The 24,224-nt window shown below is 44.6% G+C and overlaps 1 protein-coding gene across 1 annotated transcript; it reads right to left on the bottom strand.

Annotated features, from left to right (window-relative positions):
• Nucleotides 1–14,238: 14,238 nt before the first annotated feature.
• Nucleotides 14,239–19,660, bottom strand: TRIL (TLR4 interactor with leucine rich repeats). The gene has a single exon (XM_054494675.2). The coding sequence runs from the start codon at nucleotides 18,926–18,928 to the stop codon at nucleotides 16,493–16,495; it is 2,436 nt and encodes an 811-aa protein (XP_054350650.1). The 5' UTR covers nucleotides 18,929–19,660; the 3' UTR covers nucleotides 14,239–16,492.
• Between the last annotated feature and the right edge of the window lie 4,564 nt (nucleotides 19,661–24,224).

The following is a 24,224-nucleotide window of genomic DNA, read 5'->3' as shown; positions in this document are numbered from 1 at the left end:
TAGAGTCTGCAGATATAACAAGACTGCCTGAATGTTCTTTCTCCCTTCAAGCACTTAAAATTTATGTTGGACAAGAAATGTCAGCTAATTCTGCAAGTTCTACTTAGGGCATAGAGGAGACGCATGCACAACTCACAGGCTGAAGGCACAAACAGGAGAAGCCATAAACTGTTATGCAAAGGAAGAAAGACAGGGTGGAAAGGCCAGGAATGAAAAAGGATCTGATAGCAGGAAAGCTGGCTCGAGTTAATGAGACAATGCGCGACTTGACATTCCTGATGGATGTCAGTGGTTCAGTTCTAGGCAGACCTTCTGAGATGACAACTTCCATTCAAACCTCAGCCCTGGATGGCAACCTGAAACCCAAGGCCAGGAGCAGCGAGTGTGTGTGAGCCCAGCATGGATTAGTGCGGTGGCCTTGGGAGGCCCTTCCAGACGGCTTCTTCCTCCCTGTGTACCATTACCCAAAGGCAGGGGTGCTCTGGGAGCTACAACAATACTAAGTAATTAAGATAAAATGTTCTTGGCTGTGTCTAAGGCATATTCTTTTATGACAAGAACAAAGGGTTAGTTGATGAACTAATTTTTGGTGGGGAAAACTGCAGCATCTATTATTGAACTAATTTTTGGTAGGGAAAACTGCAGCATCTATAAATGAATGCTTTGGATTTTTGTTTGTTTGTTTTTCAATATTCCCATTATAATTTCAGTTCGGATACTCCAAAGCTTATGTTCCCTAATTTATTATTGCTTGCTACGGTCCTCAGGGATACAGTAATTGAATTTTACTGTCATGATTACCATATCCATCAACAAGCGAGTCTTCCTGAAATAAATCAGTCAAAGCCTGTTGGTTGGCCCCCTTTGCTCCACAGGAGAGGTGCCCAGAGCAGAATCCGGTCTCAGCAGAGAAAGGTGTAGTGTTTCTCTGGCCAGTGCAACAGGCTACTGCCTGTCAGCCAAGTGCAAATGAGGCTGTGTGTGGCCAGCTCTGAACATCTGTGGAAGCAATAGGAGCACAAGGATATTTGAAGAAGAGAAAAGAAATATATATTTGAAGAAGAGAAAATAAAAATACCCATCCAAAGGGATTGCCCCCCAAATGACCAGATTCTAATTCTATTGCAGTCAAAAATAGATGAGCTTCTGGGAGACGGGGATGTGCATACTTGGTTGAGATCCAGGAAATTCCATGATGAGATGTTAAAAATTCCATCTTAAAAAAAAAAAAAAGGAGATGGACAGCCTACATCCTCTCCTTCTTACATCCAAAACAGGAAAATAAAAATCATAATTTTAGATGCGTTTTAGGGCTGCACAGGCACATAGAGATCATCTAAATCCAGACTCCTCATTTTACATGAGAGGCTCAACAGGGTAAAATGACTTCTTATCTCAATGTGATATTTAAGATTTTTTAAAAAGCAATCTGCGTCCTTCAAAAATTGACACCCAAATACAAAGTGGATAGGATTGGGCTGTCGCTCGCCTCCTCTGAGCCCCCAGGGCAAGCCACTGAACGCCGAGCCTTGCGGCTTCATCTGGAAATGGAAATAGGCATACTGTTGGCTTCTGTGAGAACTGAGATTAGACATACAAGCGTCTAACAAAGCTCCCGGCACGCAGTCTTGGCTGAATTTCATTCTATTTTGATATTTGTTAAGGAAATAGGAAATTTATTTTTAAAACACGGTACTATTAGGAAGTCAAGTGGCTGAGAAGACCGGACGCTTACAAAGGAGCTGCTCCTTCCCAAGCAGTACCCCTCCATATTTGAGAACACAGGAGAGAAGGCAGGCCTCTTAGGTGAGCACCTTCAGATTTCTAAAGGCATAAGGCCAAAGATTTCGAGTAATTTTGCCTGGGCAGCTAAAATTCACATGCCACTGGGAGTGTGCAAAAAGCTTTGGAGCCTTAGGCGCTCTTTGACCCATACATCATATTTCAGCTCAGATACCCTCAGGGTCCTCTGACAGTAGGTGACTGTTCTGATGAGTAGGAGGCCTATGCTCCATTCCCCAGGCCTCATGTTTCCACATCCAGATCCTTTGTCAGAAAAGATTGACTGTTCCACCATTTCCTCTGCGTTTTCCTGCCTCTTTCTTGTTAAATTCATAATGAAGAAAAAGCTCCCAAGTGAATTACCATCAATGGATTGCATGCTGCTATGTGTTAAATTGCGTCTTCCCTACAATTTGCATGCTGAAGTCTTAGCCCCCAGTGGCTCAGAATGCAGTCTTATTTGGAAATAGTGTTGTTGCGGATATAATTCGTTTAGATGAGGTCATATTGGAATGAGGTGGGCCCCTAATCTAATGTGACTGGTGTCCTTATAAAAAGGGGAAATTTAGGCACAGATAGTCCCACCAGGAGGACACCAAGTGAAGGTGAAGGCAGAGATCAGGGTGATGTGCCCACAAGCCAAGTGACACCCAAGAATGCCAGCAAAACACGGAAAGCCAGGCCAGAGGCATGGGACAGTGGAACAGATTTCAAACTCCAGGCCAGAAAGCAATCAGAACCATCCTGGGGTGAGGGGAGGACACAGCACCAGCATTATCCAGGGTCACATCCCTCACTCTGGCCTCCTCTAATCAGATGGCAATCCGGCAATCTTAGCCCGAGAGATGATAACACAGATTGTCTATTTTTTGCAGCCTTACTCGGCTCCCTTATAAGGAAAAACTATGCCCCTTGAAGTCTTGCAGACTGAGGAGCTATTGTGAATCTGATCTTTTAGAGGAGAGCCTAATGCCATTTTCCCTTTTCAGTAAAAATAGAAAAAAATTAAAAGAGGAAGGAAGATGTAAGAATCAAATACTCTGTCTTTCTCTCTCTCTCACTCTCTGTCTCTCTCACACACAGACACACAAACACCACACACCTATACACATACATTCTTTTCCACTGGACTGTGCCTCCTTTTCTGGCAATGTATGCACAAGAATAGAGATATTGGTGTCTGTCCCCTGGAGTAATGATGATAAATATGTCAAGGTCAGCAGCTTCATCAGCCATTGAGACAGCTCACTCTGGCAACTGCAGATAATCATTCACCTGGTGGAACCAGTTGCTTATACCTTAATTCATGCCTCACAGTGTTGCTGAAATGTTCCTTATCTCACAAAAACACTTGTCTTATGTCTTTCTGGTGCAGAAAGAAATTCATAAATTATTGCTATGCCTTGGATTTTTTTTGTCTCAGTCATGATTTTGTGGGGGAAGAAGTTACTCAAGAACGGGGACAAGGTGAAAAATAAGTCATCAGTGTGCATGCACTGATGCACTTGTCCTATAAAGCAAATATCTTGTTCCATGTCCTATAAAGCAAAAACTCAGACTCAGTAGATCCAAAGATGTTTGATGAAAAATTTCTCCTACTGTCACTCCCTTTGTAAGAGGACTAATGCTTTACCAAGGTTTCAAAAATTCTACTGGCATGTATTGAGAACCTACTATGTGAAATGCACTATGCTAGGTGATAGGACATAAATAAGACATAATCCCAGATTTATTATATGCAATATGAAATCTACAAATAGTGCACTAAGGGGAGAAACCTGTACTAAATTATCCAAATGCTCATTTTTGAAAACTATATTTCTACATTAAAGATAGAAAAAGTACTGTGCTTCCAGTCGAATGTACCATCTTACAGTATCTGTCCATTTTTAACCATGACTATATAAATGTATATTTGGGTGAAATTACAGCTAGTAAATGACTTGCCCCAACACATGAATGAATATCACTTTTATGAACAGTGTCTGGCATGTGTGTCTCAGTGGGAAAGGACTAAACAGCTGTATTGCAGCACCCATCAATAAGCAGGTACCCAGGAATTCTATTCAAAGCCAGCCAGGCCCTGTGGAGACACAAAGAGAAATATAAGATAGAATGATTGTCCTTAGGGAGCTCACAAACCAGTGGAAAGAACTAACCCTACATGTCAAGACAGTGAAGTATTTATGGCTGCAAGATGAACTGCATGTCCTTCATTAAATATTTAAGTATAAATAATATAACACTGGATAGCGCCCCATACATGTGTTACATAAATTAAGAGAAATAGGTGGGAAAAAAAAGGCCAAATTGGTTAGAACTAAAGCATGGGTTTTAGCATTACACGGGAGGGAAAAAATCTTCACCATGCACCCTAAGAACAATCCCTTGATTTTTATAAGTCATCATGTGTACACATGAGGTGACAAAAGTTATCAGGATTGACAGCAAGGACTCTGGAGCCAGCCAGTGTCACTTCAAATCCAGCTCCAACAGCTCCCCACTCAGAGACCTCCATCAAGACACATAACTTCTCTGTGCCTCAGTCTCCTCCTCTCTCATCTGAGAAAGTAACAGTACCTACCTCAGAGGGTAGATATTATGGGAACTGAATGAATTAGTGTAGGAATAGCTCTTAAAATCATGCCTGACACAAAATACATGCTTATAAAGGTCTGCTAAATTAAATAAACAAAATACCCTATGCCTTGAAGTAGTTTATGCTTAATGAGTCTTACATAAATAATACATGTGTATGTATGCATGTATATATATGTGTATGTGTGTATGTATATATATATACACATACACACACATATATATGTGTATGTGTGTATGTATATATATATGTATATATATATACATACACACACACACAGAGACAGAGAGACAGAGAGACAGAGATGGTCTGGCTCTGTTGCCCAGGCTGGAGTGCAGTGGTGTGATCACAGCTCTCTGCACTGCAGCCTCTAACCTCCCAGGCACAAGCAATCCTCCCGCCTCAGCCTCCTGAGTAGCTGGGACTATAGGTATGTGCCACCATGCTCGGCTAATCATTTTTTTTAAAATTTTTTGTAGAGACAGGATCTCCCTATATTGCCCAGGCTAGTCTCAAACTCCTGGCCTCAAGCGATACTCCCAGCTCAGCCTCCCAAAGTGCTAGGATTACAGGTGTAAGCCATGATGCCTGGTCTTAATACATGTATAAAATCAAGATAAAAATCTCAAATACAGCTTCTCCCTTCTATAAGATTTGCCATATTGTAAGTCAGTAATACCTTTAATGTAGGCAATATTAAAATTAAGCATTTTTATTTTCTTTTAAACAATGAGCTATTTATTTGTCTATCTACAATTTTGAGACCTGGTGGTGATTGTATAGTATTAAGTTTGCCACAATCCTTGCCAGGAGAGGAGCATCTATGAATTATTTCACAAAATAAGAGTTCTACCATATCTCTAATTCACTGTGCTCCTCTTCTCCAACCAATTTTGGTTTCAGATTGAGCATTTGTTTAAAATTTAATGTGCACAATAGACAGTCATTGGTTTTTTTGCAAGACAGGATTCCTTTCTAATCTTCTCTGTATCATTCCAATTAGCATATATGCTGCCAAAAAGAGCACAGGGTTCCTTTCCAAGCAAATGCAATACTCAGAAAGATGTCTAAGTGGGAAATCATGATACCATGATTGATAATGTTCTGAAGTTGACACCAAAAGCCTCAACTACAGGGCTCTAAAGCAGACACAATTATTTACTCTCCTTCACTGGAACTTTCTTAGATGTTACCTAAATGTAATCTGATTTATAGAGCTGTTCATTATAAAAGGAGTCTCATATTAATTTTATTTGGAAAGGGTTTCCCCCCATGTTTTACATAATGTTGAGGAAAGAGAAGAGCTAAGTATAAAGAAAACATATTTCTGGGTGCTAATTTGTATATATTAGCCTAAACATTACACAAATTTAAGAATACCTGTCCATGTGTACAAAGTCTCAAAAAACATAGCCTGTCAAATTAAAAAAAAATTCTTTTTTACTATACACAATAAATGCTGCTAAAAAACAAACAGTTTTTAAAGGTTATGGACATGCTATTTGACAAACAAATCTGTATGTGACACAATAAAATTGATAACTGTTTACCAAGGCTGATAAGAGAGAATATACAAATTTCCAGTATCAGGAATGGAAGTGGGGGATATTACTATAGATTCTAGTAATATTAAAAATAATAATAAGAAAATATTCCAACAAGCTTTATGCCAATAAATTTGATAGCTTAGACGAGATGAACAAATTCTTTGAAAGCCACATATTACTAAAGTTCATCCAAGAATATTAGATAATCTGAAGAATCCTAAATCCATTAAATAAATTTAATTCATGGGGGAAAAAAACCTTTCTACAAAGAAAACTTCAAGCAAAGAAGCCTTCACTGGCAAACCTATCAACATTTAGAAAAGAAATAATACCAGTTCTATAGAAGCTCTTCCAGAAAATAGAATTGGAAGAAACAGTTCTCAACTTACTTTATGAGGCCAGCATTACTCTGAAACCAAAACCAAAAACAGACATTACAAAAAAAAGGAAAACTGGAGACAAATACATTATGAACATAAATACAAAAATCCTTAATAAAATGTGAAGAATTTGAAACCAATAATATATAAAAATGATAATATATCATAACTAAGTGGGATTTGTCCCACCTAGTTGCAAGGTTGGTTCAAAACTCAAAAATCAATCAATGTAATTTTCACCATATCAACAGATTAAAGAGGGAAAGTCATACTGTCATTTCAATAGTGCAGAAAAAGCAACTGGCAACATTTAACATCCCTTCTCAGCAAATTATAACTTCCTCGATATGATGAAAGGCATCATGAAAACATTGAGCTGACATCATACTTAATGTGAAAGATTGAATGCTTTATTCCTAAGATTAGCAGTGAGGCAAGGAAGCCTTCTCTTACTATTGCTATTAAACAGTGTGTTGCTGTTTTTTTGGTTTTTTGTTTGTTTTTTTGAGATGGAGTCTTGCTCTGTTGTCCACGCTAAAGTGCAGTGGTGTGATCTTGGCTCACTGCAGCCTCTGCCTCCCGGGTTCAAGCGATTCTCCTGCCCCAGCCTCCCGAGTTGTTGCTGTTTTTAACCAGTACAATAAGGCAAGAAAAATTTATAAAGGGCATACCAACGGGAATGAAAAAATAAAATTATCTTTATCACAGATAATGTGATTATATGCATGAAATATTCAAAAGAATGTACCAAAAAACTACAAGAACTAAGTTTAATGGTCAATGTATAAAATCCAACTTATTTCTATATACTAGAAAATGTTCAATTGGAGACTGAAATTTTCTAAAAGTGCCATGTATACTTTCAATGTTATTATATAACATCAAAATCATGAAATACTTATAGAGCTAACAATATTTGATTTAAGATTTGTTGGCTGAACACTTTAAGACATTTATCAGATAAATTACAAAGAACTAAATAAATTGAAAAACACACTGCATTCACAGATCAAGAGTCAGCTAAGATGTCAATTCTTTCCCAATTTATTTATAGATTTAATGCAACCTACCTTGGTCTAAATGTTTGTGTCTCCTCCCTCCCCAAATTTATATCTTGAAATCCTAACCCCTAAGGTGATGGTATTTTAGGAGGTGGGGCCTTTGGGAGGTGATCAGGTGATGAGGAGAGAGCCCTCATGAATGGGGTTAGTACCCTTATAAAAAGAGGCCCCAGAGAGCTCCTTTGGTTTGTCCACCATGTGAGGTTAGAACAAGACGACAGCTGTCTGCTAGGAAGCAGGCCCTTACCAGACATTGAATCTGCCCAAGCCTTGGTCTTGGACTCTCCAGCCCCTAGAACTGTGAGAAATAAAATTCTGTTGTTTGCAAGCCACTCAGTTGATGGTAGTTTGTTACAGCAGCCTGAATGGACTAAGATACGATCAAAATCACAATCCCACCAGACATTTTTCTTCAGGCAATAACAAGCCAATTATAAAATTTATATGGAGAATCAAAAAGCTAATTGGCCAAAATCAACTTTGATAAAGAAGAATAAATTTGGAGAACTTATGCTACCTGATTTCAAGACTGCCTATGTAATCAAGACAATTTGGTACTGGACCAAGAATAGACATATGAATCAATGGATCCGAATAGAGTTTCAAGAAATAGACCACATATAGGGCCAATTGATTGTTTTCAACAAAGTTGCAGAGGTCATTCAATGCTGAAAAAATTGGTTGTTATCTTTTATATATAACAAAATGTACTGGACAACTATATATTCATATGGAAAAAATAAAACCAAAACAGAAAAACATTAATCTTCCTTGCTTGCTTGATCCATATCTCACAGCATAAGGTATGGATCTATTTTTAAAACCAATTTGAACCAGTGAATGAATAAACAATGTGGGGTATGTTCATGCAATGGAATACTACTCAAAAAGCCAGACACAAAATGTTACATACTGTATGATTCCATGTATATGCCATTCTAGAAAAGGAAAAACCATAGGGAGAGAAATTAAATCTGAGATCACCAGGGATTGAATTTATGGGGAAGGGAATTGACTAAAAGGAGCACAAATGAACTGTTTGTGGTAAAGGAAATAGTCTATATCTTGATTATGGTGGTGGCTAAATGATTGTACGCATTTGTGAAAACTGATGGAACTGTACATTCAAAAGGGGTAAATTTTACTGTATGTAAACTACACCTCAATATACCTTACTTAAGGAAAGAAGAAAATCAAAGCAAAGAAAATGGAAAGAGAGGCTATATGATAGCTAATGCAATGCATGATCCTAGATTGCACCAGGAGGCAACAGCTAAAAAGAATGTTATTAGGACAGTTGATAGATTTGAATATGGATTGTGGATTAGATAATGGCATTTTATCAGTGTTAAATTTTCTGATCCTGATAATTGTACTGTGGTTATGTAAGACAATGTCCTATTCTTTAGAAATACAACTGAAATATTTAGTGGTAAAAAAAAAAACCTATAATGTCTGTAGTTTATTCTTAAGTAGTTGACAGAGAGAATGAGAAAGCAAACAGGGCAAATATTAACAATTAGGAAAGCTGGCCAAAGGGTATACAGAAGTTTCCTGAAATATTCTTGCAGCTCTTTTGGTAAGTTTAAAATTATGTGTTTTTTAGAAGAACCAAATGAGAAACAGAAAGTAGAAATTATTAGTGATACTAACAAAGAGGAAGGAGAACAGCCTTAGTCAAATTATGTGTAAAGCAAAAACAACAAACAAAAAACAAAAAGCCGTGTGTGTGTGTGTGCGTGTGTGTGTGTGTGTGTTTCAGAAGCTAAAACAGAAATAGAAAAAAAAAAAAAAACCATTTCACCAAATAATGAGTGTGAAGGCAGTAAATGTACACAAATAAGAGCTTCCAAGAAGCAAACTATGTTCTCCTCAGAGCCGGTCACCCTTTTCCTTGGCAAATAAAAGAATGCCATAGAGTAAAAGAATGTCAAAGAGCCTTTCCAAATAAAAGGATACAGGGACTGACACCTTCTGAAGGGTGAGCCTGGGCCAGAGGGCGGTCAGGGAATATACTTAGCCGTTCTCATCTGTGGAGCCCTTCCTGACAAATGGGGAATGGTAAGTGGGTAGAGGGGAGAAAGGACACAAGAGTAGCTGCATTTTTAATGTCTGGTAAGCCCCCCCAAAGAAGAAATAATAACTGTGCACACGCCTGTAATCCCAGCTACTTTGGAGGCTGAGGCAGGAGAATCACTTGAACCCGAGAGGCGGAAGTTGCAGTGAGCCGAGATCGCACTCGGCAAAAAAAAAAAAAAAAAAAAAAACACCCAATTAATTTTTTAAAAATTGTGCACACGTAGCAAGGCAACAAAACTCATAGGAGCATCACTAAAAAAATATCAAACAATCCCAAAGTAGGTGTGGTTACCAATTTAAAAGACAAGATTACTCACGGGGGTTTAAAAAAATAAAAGGTAATTTATGGCATCTAGAAAAGGGGGCCGGGTGCAGTGGCTCACGCCTGTAATCCCAACACTTTGGGAGGCCACGGCAGGCGGATCACCTGAGGTCAGGAGTTCAAGACCAGCCTGACCAACAGGGTGAAACCCTGTCTCTACTAAAAATACAGAAATCGGTCGGGCATGGTGGCGCACGCCTGTAATCCCAGCTACTCAGGAGGCTGAGGCAGGAGAATTGCTTGAACGTGGGAGGCGGAGGTTGCAATGAGCAAGATGGCACCCCTGCACTCCAGCCTGGGTGACACAGCAAGATTCCATCTCAAAAAGAAAAATAAAAAAGAAAAGGAATAGGGGTAAGGGGCACAGGAGAAGAAGCTGGGAGGATAAAAAGTACTGCTGACCGGCGGGGCGCAGTGTCTCACGCCTGTAATCCCAGCACTTTGAGAGGCTGAGGCGGGTAGATCACGAGGTCAGGAGACCAAGACCACGGTGAAACCCCGTCTCTACTAAAAAATACAAAAAATTAGCCAGGCACAGTGGCGGGCACCTGTGGTCCCAGCTGCTCGGGAGGCTGAGGCGGCAGAATGGCGTGAACCCGGGAGACGGAGCTTGCAGTGAGCCGAGATCGTGCCACTGCACTCCAGCCTGGGCGACAGAGCGAGACTCCGTCTGAAACAAACAAAAAAAGTACAGCTGACCTTCCTGAGTCTTGGATTATGTATTTGTGAATTCATTTTCTCACCAAAATTTGTCTGTGACCCTAGAATCAACACTCCATAGCACTGTCATGGTCATTCGCTGACATGCTTAGGGCAGCGAAAAATCTGAGCTGCCATTCAGGTTCCCAGCTGAGGCTGAACAAGCTGATGTTCTGCCTTTTTGTTTCAGCTCTCATGCTGTTAACAAGAGTCTTTTTCCTAGTCTGTTTAATGCCACGTTTTCCCCATTTTTGTGCTTTTTGCTGGTGACTTTGCTGTTTAGAGGGTTCCCCAAGCATAGTGCCGAAGTGCTGTTAGCGTTCCCAAGCGCAGGAAGCTGTGTCTTATGGAGAAAATATGCATGTTAGATAAGCTCCATTCAGGCGTGAGTCATAGTGCTGTTGGCTGAGTTCAGTGTCAATGAACCAACTACGTGCACGCACCCGCACGCGCACACACACACACACACACATACACATATATGTGACAGAGAGAAAGAGAGAGAGAGGGTCTCACTCTGTCACCCAGGCTGGAGTGCAGCGGCACCATCATACTTCACTGCAGTCTCAACCTCCCAGGCTCGAACGATTCTCCCACCTCAGCCTCCTGGGTAGCTAGGATTACAAGCACATGCCACCATGCACGGCTAATTTTTTATTTTTTATAGAGATGGGGTCTCACTATATTGCCAGGCTGGTCTCAGACTCCTGGGCTCAAGCAATCCTCTTGCCTCAGCCTCCCAAAGTGCTGGGATTATAGGTGTGAGCTACCACATCTAGCCAACAATATATATCACATAAGGTGTCTTTAAATAGAAACACACATAAATTAAGGTTACATATTGATTGATGAAAATGTGACCAGAGGCTTGCAGGAACCCAGCGCTGTATCTCCCCTAGAAGCAATGGTTCAGTATTCACGAATCTAGTGTTTGTGGTGACTTTACTGTGAATAAAAGAATCAACTGCATTTCAACATAGACTAGAAGGAATCACATCCAAATCACAATGGTAGTTGGCTTTGAGGACAAGGTGTGGAGAAAGAAACCAGAGGCATTTGTCAATAGAGACATTTAAGGCTGAAAACAAACATTACAAAATGTTAACTATTACTGAGAGGTGCTAATATGGGTATTTGTTTTAATTTGTAATTATTTTTGTTTCCTAAAGTAATAATCCTTAGAAGGACACGAGAGTTGAGAGAATGGAATAAGAGGATGGTGGCCACCATTCGAAGTGTGTTTCCACACACTTCAGTACCCATATACTAAGAGCCAAGTGTGAAATCAGCTGTGGGGTAAGCATTACTTAACCAAAAAACTGTAATTTGGTAAAGTGAAGCCTGCTACATGGCCACAGCTGGTCTTAATATGCAACAGGGCTGTCCTGTCGGCATTAACTATGGCACAGAGCTAGCATTATAAAGCTTTCATTAGTTTGAAAGAAATTTTGTGGATTTACATAGTTGAAAGATGCTGTTGCTTGAAATACTGGGGCATGACAATTTATTTCCCTCTAGCATCTGATACCATTTCACAGCCAAATTATAAAGCCACTCACAGTTCCGTGTCAATTAGAAATCTCACCACCCATAACTTAAAAATCTTTCCAACAGTTGTAATGGAATATTTAGGTACTCTGCCCTAAGATAAAGTAAATAGGTATCAGGAAACTATATGTTCTTTCCTAATTATTTCAGTAATTAAAATAGTTAAGCATAATCTCCAAATACCTCAGTCTCCCCATGCAAAATGAAAATAATACTATTTGCCACATGACTGAAAAGGATGAAGTGACTTGAAGTCCCTAGGGAAAAAACTATTCGTGCATGCAAAGTATTGTTTTAAGTAAACTAAGTAAAGGGACACTTGAAGATACTACCTATAAGTTAATGGGAAGGCAAATTGCCAAGGCAATCCTAAGCAAAAAGAACCAAGCTGGAGGCATCACGTTACCCGACTTTGCACTATGCAAGGCTACAGTAACCAAAACAGCATGGCACTGGTACAAAAATGGGCACATAGACTAATGGAACACAATAGAGAGCTAAGAAATAAGGCTGCACATCTACAACTATCTGATCTTTGACAAAGCTGACAAAAACAAGCAAGGGGGGAAAGACTCCCTATTCAATAAATGGTGCTGGGATAACTGGCTAGCCATATGCAGAAGATTGAAACTGAACCCCTTCCTTACACCATACATAAAAATCTACTCAAGATGGATTGAAGACTGAGATGTAAAACCCAAAACTATAAAATGCTGGAAGATAACCTAAGCAATACCATCCTATACATAGGCGTGGGCAAAGATTTCATGACAGACACCAAAAGCAACGGCAACAAAAGCAAAAATTGACAAGTGGGATCTAATTAAACTTAAGAGCTGCTGTACAGCAAAAGAAACTATCAACAGAGTCAACAGACAACCTACCATTGAATGGGAGAAAATATTTGCAAACTGTGCATCTGACAAAGCATCTGTAAGGAACCTAAATTTACAAGAGAAAAACAAACAACCCCATTAAAAAGTGGGCAAAGGACATGCACAGGCACTTTTCAAAACAATTACACACACAAATGTTTCAATTAACTAGAAAAAGAGGAGGAGAAGGGTTATCATAATTCCATTATCTGAATCCTCTGATTGGTTATGGCTTAAGCAGAAATGCCTTGTCCCTGAAACTTCTTAATCATACAATTTGTTGCCCTGTGTAAAGAAGAATACTACTACCACTGCTACATCTCATATTTACTGAACATCTGTGGTGTAGCTGGTGTTGTTGAATGCTACTTACCCATTTATGCCTCACAATAGCACTATGCAATCAGGATTCTTAGGCTGCTCATTTTAACTGATGAGGAAGCTGAGGTAGAGATTAGGTAAAAAGAATGAATGCAACCCTCTAATGACTAAGTGCCTTCACCACTTCCTTACCATCATTCCCAACTTTCATGATGCTATACTCTCTGAGGATGGTGACAATATTGATACTAGGCCATGGTCTGGAATTGGGAATAAACTTCTAGCACTAATATGCTTCATCACCATTTACCTTCCAGTCTTATAAGAACAGAAGGGAGTGGTTAAACACAAATAACAGGCAATCCAGTTCTCTCTTTTAATAGTTTAATATATGTTGCTGTACTTTTGGTGACAATCAGGTGTGTGACAATTTAGTGAAGGAGTTCTGATCACATGCTAATTATTTATTACCTGTTAGCCCTGCAAAATCACCTGCACTATGGAAGCAGTAATCCCATTGGTTGACCTGAAGGTCCCACAACATTACAGACTGGCCAGTGGCTCTTTCACTGAATACTCCTAACTCATACCAAGTTTATTCTTTTTTCCTTAGGAATGTTATCTTTTCATAAGCTGTGTAGTGGCAAAAATCAAAAATTACTTCCAGCTCAAGATAATTCCTTCATATTTTTGACCATGAGAGCCAAAGGGCTTGACTTTTCATCAGTTTTCTTTAAACAGGTAATGCCTGCTGAGACCCGATCACCTGCACCTTGACGTCACTGGTGTCCAACAGCACTTTCATGCTGTGGCTGACCATCTGCTTTTACAGCCATTTCATTGTTTCTTTGCACATAACATCACACATCCTTTTCTTAAAAATAAAGTCCATATTCACCTATGAAAATGGAAATAAAAAACATTAAAAAGGACAGAAAGACATCAAGCTTATGTTTCATTTCCATAAATGGAAACTGCATTGCGTCATTATGAAAGTGTATAAAATATTTGGAAACTCCAACAAATGATCTCTATTAGTAAGTGGGTTTATTGACATAACTGAACATAACAATGTATAACATTTATTCATCTCCCACTGAAAGACTTCCCAGTGAAACTAAAGTAGAACACAGATCCAGGCATTAGGCATTTTCAGTGATGTTCTATGGCTGAGAAGGTGAGTGGCGAGGAGAACCAGAGGCCTTGTCCATACTTGCAATGGGTCTCAATATTACCCTGCTGGGCAAAAGAAATAGCTAAGAGATGCAATAGTGCTATGACTGAAAAAAGCCAGGAGCACAAAAGGTGCCAGATAGCTCACTGGTTGAAAATAAGAGCAAACAACACTACCGCTCTCATGTACCAGTATGCTCTGAATCTAAAATAAGCCCTGGCAGCAAACTAAGAATGACAGTCTATTTCCTGTGGTTTATTAAGTTTTGGCCCCGCAGACAAGACTGCCAGAAAAGCAGCTGTAGTTTAAGTGGTCTGGACATTTACTCATTTGAACATAAACAACGATCAGCTCATTCAGATGGCTGGTTCCCTACTCAGCTGTTGAGAAGAGGGCAGGCATGGGTCAATCTAGGCCAAACATAAAAGGAGTGAACTGGGGTGAAAGACCCGGGGCTGTGATGGATTCCCTGAGTCACCAGGACCCTCAGAGGCTTAAGGCCCTAAACAGAAGATTCCACTGTCAGCCTTAGCACCATTGCAGTGACCTCCATGGTACTCTACTGCCAATAAATCCATAACCACTGTGAACATAACTACAGTGTACATTCTCTTAGTGACTGCATTTTTAGACCACACATAAAATTATTAATGTAAACCAAACCACTACACTTAGTGATAAACATGTACTTCATAAATAGCAGGGAAAGTATCCCAAATAGTTGGAAACAACTGAACAAATAAAGGATCCTACCCCTAAGTTTAAAACAAAAACATTTAAAAGAAATACTGCAACTATTAACTAAAAGATAAGATTTAATAACACAGTAAGACACTCAGTTGGGGAGGGATTAATTGCAAAATATATCATTATTTCACAGTGAGGTTTAAGTACTCATAACAATCTTCTGGTTTTAGTAGAAAAGATACCCACTGGTGTATTTTTTTTCACATTTGTTTTCTATAATTTCTTCCCCTCTACTATTTCATATAAAGACACTAATGTGGTCAAACATTAAACTATCAATTGACAATCACCTTTTGCTTCCCTATTAGGAAATTACCTTCATTGCTTAACTGCAACTCAAGAGAATTAGGGCACAGTCAACCATGTCACTGATAAAAACATGAGAAGTACCACATCACATTTATTCCAATCTAAACACACTGTCACAGATGTGGTAAGTGAACTGGAACGCTGGTGTTCCCCAGTGGGTCATCAGCTACATATACATCACATTCTTTTATCAAATCCGGCATTGAAATTTCCTTTTCCATATATAGGTTTAAAAAAATAAAATTAAAAAAGCCACAGGAGCAACCCTGACAGAGAAGTCTTGCATGCAGCCTTCTCCTGAGAAAGTATGTAATCTTAGTTATCCTCGAAGTCAGCAAGCGCTCTTGTACTGTTAATATTAAAAGGAACATAATAAAATGGCCCAGTCCAACTAAAACAGTCCTTGAGTCTATAGGTCAGTTCGTTAAATGTCAGAGCTTTTCACATTTTTGAAAAAAAAAAAATGCGTCTCTTATTATTTAAACTTTAAGGTATCCTGAATGCTCTATCAGCCAACATAAACGAATTCCTTGGCGAGTGTGTTAAACTTTACCACCTGTTTACATCCCCCTTCTTGGCAGAGATCACCAAACCAGTGGAGTCCCTGACCAAGCCTCCTTTGTAATGGTAATAAGTTCCTTCCTTAAATAGAAACAAAACTTCTCTGTTTGACACTGAGCAAACAAAAAGCATGCACCCAAATATTTCTGGCCATGTTGGGGGCACAAGCACCCCTTTTCTACCCCCAAAGCCTGGCTTCTGCATTGCAGTGCTACAAAAGCCATTTGCATAGCTGTGTCAAAGCCTCCAAGCGAAACCTCCGACCTCAGCATCCCACCATTTGTCCCTTACTCTGGCTCTGACCACCAAGTACCATCCATTTACTTCTTGAGTATTGGGAATTGAGGGATGGTGCCCGAATTGGCCCTCTGTCCCCACTGGCCTCTCTGGCAAGTGCACAAAATGGCACTTCCCCTGAGGTGGGCTGGTGGGCCTCACGGAGAGGCGGCTCCTTAGGGCCAATGAGATGGTCTCTATATGCCCTGGACCTAGTCGGCAAATCGCTGCAGGAGATGATCCTCCCGTCTCAGGCTGCCACCCGCGCCGCCACCCGCACTGTCCATGAAACGGTCGCAGGGGAATTCGATGAGGTCCGCCTCACTGAGCGCGCACACGGTGGTGCGTGGCCGGTGCGACTGGAATCCCGAGAAGTCGGCGGACACGCCGGTGCCCATGGAGCGCAGGGGCCGTCGGGTGGAGTACATGTGCCGAACGTGGACCGGGGCCCCGCCCTTCCGCCTAGCCCGCAGTTTCCTCCGCAGCCAGCGAGACGCCCAGGCCGCCAAGGCCAGGAGCACCAGCAGCGCGTTGACCGTCAGCAGGGCCAAGGTCAGCAGCTGATAGTCGACGCCGCCCCGGCTCCCGGCCTCCGGCAGGGTGACCAGCCCCGCGCAGTGGTCCCGGGGAGCCACAGGGCAGACACGGCCCCCAAGCACGCCCTCCACGCACACGAGGTAGGGGGTGTCCCCGCGCAGCTCGCGCAACGTGGCTGAGTCGCTGCTCTCGGGCAGGTAGACGAAGCGGTGGAACTTGGGCTGCTGGCCAAAGCGGTCAAAGAGCAGGCGGAACCGCGCGCCGCCCAGCGGCCGGGGACTGCGGTGCTCGCGCACGGCCCAGCGCACCGAGGCGCTGTCTGCGCCCACCGCCTCCACCGTCAGGTTGCACAGAATGAACTTGTTGAAGTCGCATGGGTCGGACACCAGCGGCGGCAGCCCGGCCCCACCGTCGGACTGGGCGGCACGCTCCTGGTGCTCTGTGCCCAGACGATGCTTCGTCGCGCGCTGCCAGGGGTCGCCGGCGGGCGATGGCGCAGAGCCAGGAGAGGCCGTTGGGGTGGGCTCCGCGTGGGCGGGATCTGCCCGAGTCGGACGGCCCCGCTGGGGCTTCTCATGAAGGTCTAGGGACTGTGGAGCCGGGCCCGCGGCGGCAGCGACAGAGGGGCTGGGCTGCTGGAGGCCCGGGCCCCGCCGACTCAGCCTTAGGGCGCTGCGGTTGCCTACCAGCTCCCTGGCGGCCCCATCCCAGGCCACCCCTGCTAGAAATCGCTCCTGCTGCTGGAGCTGCGGCTGCGGCGGCAGCTCCTCCGCGAGACCTGCAGGTGGCGTCATCTCCTCCCCTGCGGCTGTGGGTAAGGGCCGCCGCCTGCGGTCAGCGGTCAGGGAAGCTGAGGGCGAGGGATCCGCGCAGGATCCATTTTGCAGCTGCTGGTCATCCAGGTAATCCAGGTATTTGCCTCGCAGGGCCGGGGGGTGGCGACACTGCACGAAGACAGTGAGGAGCCGGCCCTGCGAGTGCCAGTCGCCCATCCAGCGCTTCAGGCCTCGCAGCCGGCAGTCGCAGGTCCAGCCGTTGCCGTCTAGATCCAACCGATAAAGGGCTGGGCTGGCGGCGAAGATGTCCCCGGATAGGGCGCTGAGCGCGTTGTTGCGCAGGCTGAGCTCGCGCAGCCGGCCCAGGTGGCCGAAGGTGGCCGGGTGCAGGGCGGACAGCTCATTGCCGCTCAGGTCCAGCGCCTCCAGGCTGTGCAGAGGCTCCAGCAGCGCACTTGGCAGCTGGCTCAGCCGATTACCCTCCAGGCGCAGTTCGCGCAGGGCCTCCAAGCCCCAAAAGGCCTCAGGCGCGAGGTGCGTGAGCTGGTTGCCCCTGAGCGAGAGCAGGCCGAGACGTGGCAGGTGCTGGAAGACGCGCGGCCCGAGGTGCTGCAGGCTGTTGGCCGAGAGGATGAGGGAGGAGAGGGAGCGCAGCGGTGCGAAGGTGGCCGCGTGGCGCAGGGAGGGCTGTAGCTCGTTGGCAGAGAGGTTGAGGAAGCGCAGCTTGCCCAGCTGGGCGAAGGCGTTCTTGCCCAGAAAGCGGATCCGGTTGGACTCCAGATGTAGGTAGAGCAGGTTGCTCAAGGGGGTGAAGACCGCGTCCGGCAGCGCCCCCAGGGCGTTCCCGTCCAGCCGCAGCTTGACTAGACTCTCCAGGCCCTCGAAGGAGCCGCGGCTTAGGCGGCTGATCTCGTTCCCGTTGGCGTAGAGGATGCGCAGCTTGCGCAGCGGGGCCAGCGTGCCCGGAGCGAGCGCCTGCAAGAGGTTGTTCCCCAGGTACAGTTCTTCCAGCCGCGAGAGCTTCTCGAAGGTCTTGGGGTGCAGAGAGCGGATCTGGTTGTACTGCAGGTCCAGCCGTCTGAGCTGCCCCAGACGGTGGAAGTCGAAGGCCGTGATGTTGGTTATGAAGTTGCCGCCGAGGCTGTAGGTGAGCACGTCGTGGGGGCTCGGCAGCGAGCTGGTCTTGGGCACGACGCGGAGCCCCCTGTTGGTGCACAGGAGATGCTGGGGATGCTGGCAGTCGCAGCGCTCCGGGCACACGGGCTCGGCCAGCGGCGGGAGCGCGAGGCAGCCGCACACCACGAGCAGGAGGCGCAAGGCGCGGGCAGCCTCCATCGCCTCCCGCCCTGCGTGCTGCGGCCGGATCGTCCTCTTGGCCCGCCGGCTCTGTGTCTCCTCTGCATTCCCCTTAGCCTGGCCAGAGTCGCTAAATGGCCTCTTTCGGACTTCGCAGCGCCGTCCAGCCCCTCCTCCGTCCTTTGTCCGGCGGCCGGCCCGGGTCTCTGCAAGCGGACTTCACCCGGCCAAGTCAGGCGGCGCGGGGCGCTCTGCAGACCCCGGGTGCTACTTGTTGCATTTCTGTATAAAACTGTTTCTCCGGGTGCGCGTCGCGGGGCGGGGGGAGGGAGCAAGACCCGGCGCTTTTTGTTTGCAGCTGAGTCCGGAGAGCTGGATTCCCTGGCGCGGATTCTCCCAGCCGAGTGGATTCCCCAGCTGCAGGCGGGAGCCGTTCCAAGAGCTTCTCGGGGCGCGGCTTGGCAGCAGAGCCCCGGCGGCTCGGCCCCCGCAGACGGCACCTTCTCGCTCGCGGTCCCGGACGGGGAGGGCTGCTCCGGTGCAATAGCTCGGGGAGCACGCGGGCTGCGTCCGGAAGGGACCCAAGTCGTCGAGCGGAGAGCAAACCGGGCGGAAATTCGTTCTTCCCACACTCTGCCCGCGGGGACGCAGGCGGAGAAAGAGGAGACGGCGGAGGGAGGACAGACCCCGGCAGGGGGAGGAGGAAACACTAAGTGGCTCCGCGTCTGGTCAGCCCGAGCCCGGGATGCCAAGTGAGAAAAGTAGGGATTAAAAACAGCTGTACGGGTCGGACACGCTAGGCCGGGGGCGGGGGAGGATTACCGGGCTAGCAAACGGGATTTGCAGACAGAGACCTTTTTATTTTAGACGAGTACACCAGCCGCTTCTGAGCAGTGGGAGCGCGCCTGGCTTTCCTCGTTTTTAAGTCACTTGCTCTTCCAGGTGCCACCCTGCGGGAAGTTTGGGCAGCACGGAGTCCGCCAGCATTCTACAGGAAGTTTGGGGGAGCACAAGGTTGCCTGCAGAAGGCCATCAGAAGAGGGTAGGTGAACCCAGTCTGACGGTTGCTGCTTGGGTTTTGACGTCGTTGGACTAGTAGCTGAGGAGAGGCACCACCCCCTTTTAGGTGTCTGAAGGGCGTATTTACTCCATCCTGCTGTGGGCTAGAACATGAAGAAATCACAGAACTGGTTCTGCCAAGATGAAAGTGTCTTTGCCACATTTTGGTGATTCAGTCCCATTAACTCTCCTGCAGTAATAGAGCCCCTGGGGTAGGCTCTGCTCGTGGGCACATACATAATAACCTTCACAGATCCTAAGGTAAACGATCCTTGCAGGGCCCTCCTGCTTTACGCCTGGACTTGCAGTGATCTTCAAAGTCTTTAGGCCCAAAAATGTTCAGGCCTGGCTCAGTTGGGGAAGCATTATTATTCATTATCTATAGGGAATGGAGCATTTAATCAACGGCTCCTTTGGGATCAGCCCCTGCTGAGAATGAGAATACACAAGGAGGAGTTGTTAATTATTAATTATTGTTTATTTATGTAAACCATCTTGCTAAAAAATAAGGGCCCTTCCTCCATCCAAGGTGTTGAGAAAACGTAAGTTTTGAGGATGTACTCTGCAACAATGTGGAAAATTAAAGGAAATATACAGATCCTCACCTCAAGACAATGACAGTCTAGTGGGAAGGGCAATGCATTGAAAGGTTAGATAATAATATAAGGCAGTAATAGAGAACACTGCAAAGACAAAAATGATTTTTTTTTTGAGATGGGATCTCACTCTGTTGCCCAGGCTGAAGTGCAGTGGCATAATCTCTGTTCAATGCAGCCTTGACCTCCAGGGCTCAAGTGATCTGCCCACCTCAGCTTCCCTAATAGCTGGGACTAACAGGCCCTTGTCAGAATGCCCAGCTAATTTTTGTATTTTTTATAAAGAGGGAGTTTTGCCATGTTGCCAGGCTGGTATTGAACTCCTGGTCTCAAGCGATCCTCCCATCTTGGCCTCCCAAAGTGCTAGGATTACAGGTATGAGCCACCACACAGGGTGACAAATGATTTTTAATAATTCCATGTTTCACAGTAATTGCCTCATTTAGCAATTAATATAGGCAAGTGATAGAGACAAGTTCTGAATTTAGAGAAAGATGAGATCGTTGGCAGGGTAGTCAGTGGTGACTTCGTGGGTGAGCAGGGACCTTGGCTTTGCAGGGAGGTGAGTCAATGATAATTCCAGGAAATGAGCGCTGAGGGGAGCTGTGATAGTCCTGAGGAGCAGCACCTGGCCTGAGAGTGTGAGGAAGGTGTCTAGAAGAGGGGAAACCTGTGCTGAGTTTGAGGGGTGAGTGGTATTACCTAGAGGAAGGTGAGCAGACACTCAAGGAGGAGAAGCCTGGGGACACATGCAAGGAGGGATTTAGAAACCTCCACATCTTCTGTCTGCATATTTAGGGTGAGCTTTATTAACTTATTCTTTAACAGTATCATACACCCTAGCTTATACAGTGACTTGAAATAAATATTCCTTTATTCCCCTTTAAGGATTTCAGCAGGTAGCCGATGTAATCATATTTGCACTACAACCTCAAGAGGAATCTCTGCCTAAATAAACAAAGTAGGTGCTATACAAAAAAAATGTTGTCCTCCTAGTTCTTGCCTTCTAGGTCCTTGAAATCTGTGACAGCAATAAGTGTGAGATGGGTGGATAGAGCATCCAGACTGAGGCATTCAGCTATACCACGTACATAGGCATCCTGTAGATACTATGAATGCACCTCCCTCAACCAGGCCAATGTGGGCCCTGTCTGTGGATCTTGTGCGTTAGAGGGCTGTGTTCCAGTCCTCCTCTGGTTGTGCACCTCCCAATAAGAGCAGGATTTCAGGCCTCGAAGGAGATGTGCACACCCATACCCCGCCTCCTACTCAGAGTTCTCTAGACCCTGGAATTCCCTGTGTAACTGCCTAAGTATATATAGGCTGCCTTCACATCTGTTTTCCCAGTGGCAATCATGCCACAAGTGTGTATACTCCTAGGGCCAAGGGAAGACCAAGGGGGCAGCTATGCAAAAAGGAATCTGGAGATGTAGGCTGGAGTTTCCACTGGGAGGCCCCCAGAAAACCCCTCATAATGCAGGAGCCAGAGCTGGGAAGGACAGCCGTGGGCCAGTGAGTGACCTTTCACACTCTAACCCTGGGCTTCTCAAATTTTGAAGACAGCCCTGTCTATATGCAGCTATTTTTGGAGGGGAGAAAGTAAATGTACTTTGCTTTTAGAAAGTACAAGAAGAAAAAAAATCAGGAGTTTGAAGGAAAGTGGGTTTTTTTTTTTTTTTTCTCCTCACTGCAATCTCTGTCTCCCAGGTTCAAGCGATTCTCCTGCCTCAAGCCTCCTGAGTAGCTGGGATTACAGGCGCGCACCACCACACCTAGCTAATTTTTGTATTTTTAGTAGAGAGAGGGTTTCACCATGTTAGTCAGGCTGGTCTCAAACTCCTGACCTCAGGTGATCCACCCCCCTCGGCCTCCCAAAGTGCCGGGATTATAGGCGTGAGCTACCACGCCTGGCCGGAAAGCGGTTTTTAGAAATGTAAGTTCTACTTTATTATAACATAGGCTGTGCTTAATTTTCTATAAAAAGCAATACTTTTTAGTAAAAGCAAGGACACTATTGTCTCTAGGTAAATGAATGTCTCTTAACTATGTAATGTCTTTGTTAATGGATGGATCCAGGCTTGATCAGGTTCCAGGAGATTCAAGTATTGGTTACACTTAAGTGTATAATTTGCATAATCACAACTGGAAATCCAGGAAGGAATGCCATTCATGAGAGAAGACAAGAGCTTTGTCATTTCACTTTTGGAAAGCTTGCACTTTAAAGCTCAGGCGCACTGTGGGGTAGTTTCAGAGGTCAGAAGCACAAATGCGTTTGGGCTGGGTCCATGGTACATACATGTGGTGTGAGGGCTCTCAGGGGTCTTGCCCAGGCATGGAGTCTTCTCAGACTTGCCACAGTTTTGCACCTGTGTCTTCCCAAGCAACCTGTGGTTCCCTTGAACTTCAGCTACAGAGGTATGAAGGATTCCAGGCCGTGTCTTCAGCAGCTCCTGGAGCTGGCAGGAGTTGATCAGGCAGTGCCCTAGTTCGGGATGGGTGAGGGGGAGGAGAGGTCTGGCTGCAGGTGGTGTGAGGAGGTGGAGCCAGCCCAGTTCTGCTGCAGCAGCATCCTGCAGCTCACTCAGGCAGCCTGCAGGAATGGTAGCAGTTTCCTCCCCTCATGGGAGCCAAACCCAGACAGGCAGCATGGCCCCTGACACAGAAAAGTAGGAAACAGGAGACTCCACAGTGATTAGTTGGCATATTATCAAATGCCCCCCAAAGTTGTCGTTCTCTCTATGAGCTGCATCTTAGCCCCAGCCTGAGAGACAAGTTTATTTTCCTCGGGATCAGGAATGTGAATGAGATACCCACTGGTTTACAGAATATCCACCAATTCTCCATTTCCTGGGAAATATAGGAATACAGGTCCCTGGCTAGGTACGAGCCTTATTAAATCAGAATCTCTGGGCAGCAAAGCTGTGGCATCTGCATTTGTAAGCTTACCAGATGATTTTTATGCACACTCAAGTTTGAGAAAACCAATAGACAGTGCTTCAAAACACCTATTTATGATTGGCTGATCATGTAACAACAATAATAATATAATAATAACTGGTACTTATGTAGTGCTTAGTGAGGGCCAGGCAGTGATCTAAGCACTCTACATAAAATAACTCATTTACTTCCATAACTACCTGGTGAGGTAGAAATGATTATTGTCTTCATTTTACAGAGAGCTCTTTAAAAATATAGGATCCTAGCCCCACCCCCAGAAAATCAGATTTGGAACCTTCAGAATAGAGCCTGGAGATTTTATTTAGCATGTTACCAGGTATTGCGTGGTGAAGACCCAAGCTTAGGAACTGCTAAACTAGAATTTGTAAGGGCTTACTGAGACATTTCAGTATCTCCTTTGCTGGGGGAGCTGGGGATAGAAAGAGGAGTAAGACAAAGCCGGTGCCTTCAGAGAGCTCAGCATGGCTGGGAAGATGAATGTACAAAAGCCAATAATCCGGAAGGGTCGTACCATCCTAGGGTAATACAATGAGAATAATAAGCTGTAATAGCAATTATTTTTCGAGAGGAAAATAAGGAAGAACGAAAACCTTTGTGGAAAGCGAACACTATATGTGTCTCAGGCCATTTACAAAGTGACTGTTCCAACACTCTGGATTTTTATGTCCAAGGAAAATCCTTATCCATCAGTTCAAAGAAACCTGATTGTTTGAAACCAACAT

The sequence above is a fragment of the Pongo pygmaeus genome, chromosome 6 (genome assembly GCF_028885625.2).
Source record: "Pongo pygmaeus isolate AG05252 chromosome 6, NHGRI_mPonPyg2-v2.0_pri, whole genome shotgun sequence".
Lineage (NCBI taxonomy): Eukaryota > Metazoa > Chordata > Mammalia > Primates > Hominidae > Pongo > Pongo pygmaeus.
This window is presented reverse-complemented; position numbering and strand designations above follow the sequence as displayed.

Coding starts and splice junctions, on each gene's coding strand:
- TRIL (XM_054494675.2), bottom strand. CDS start 18,928: ATGGAGGCTGCCCGCGCCTTGCGCCTCCTGCTCGTGGTGTGCGGCTGC.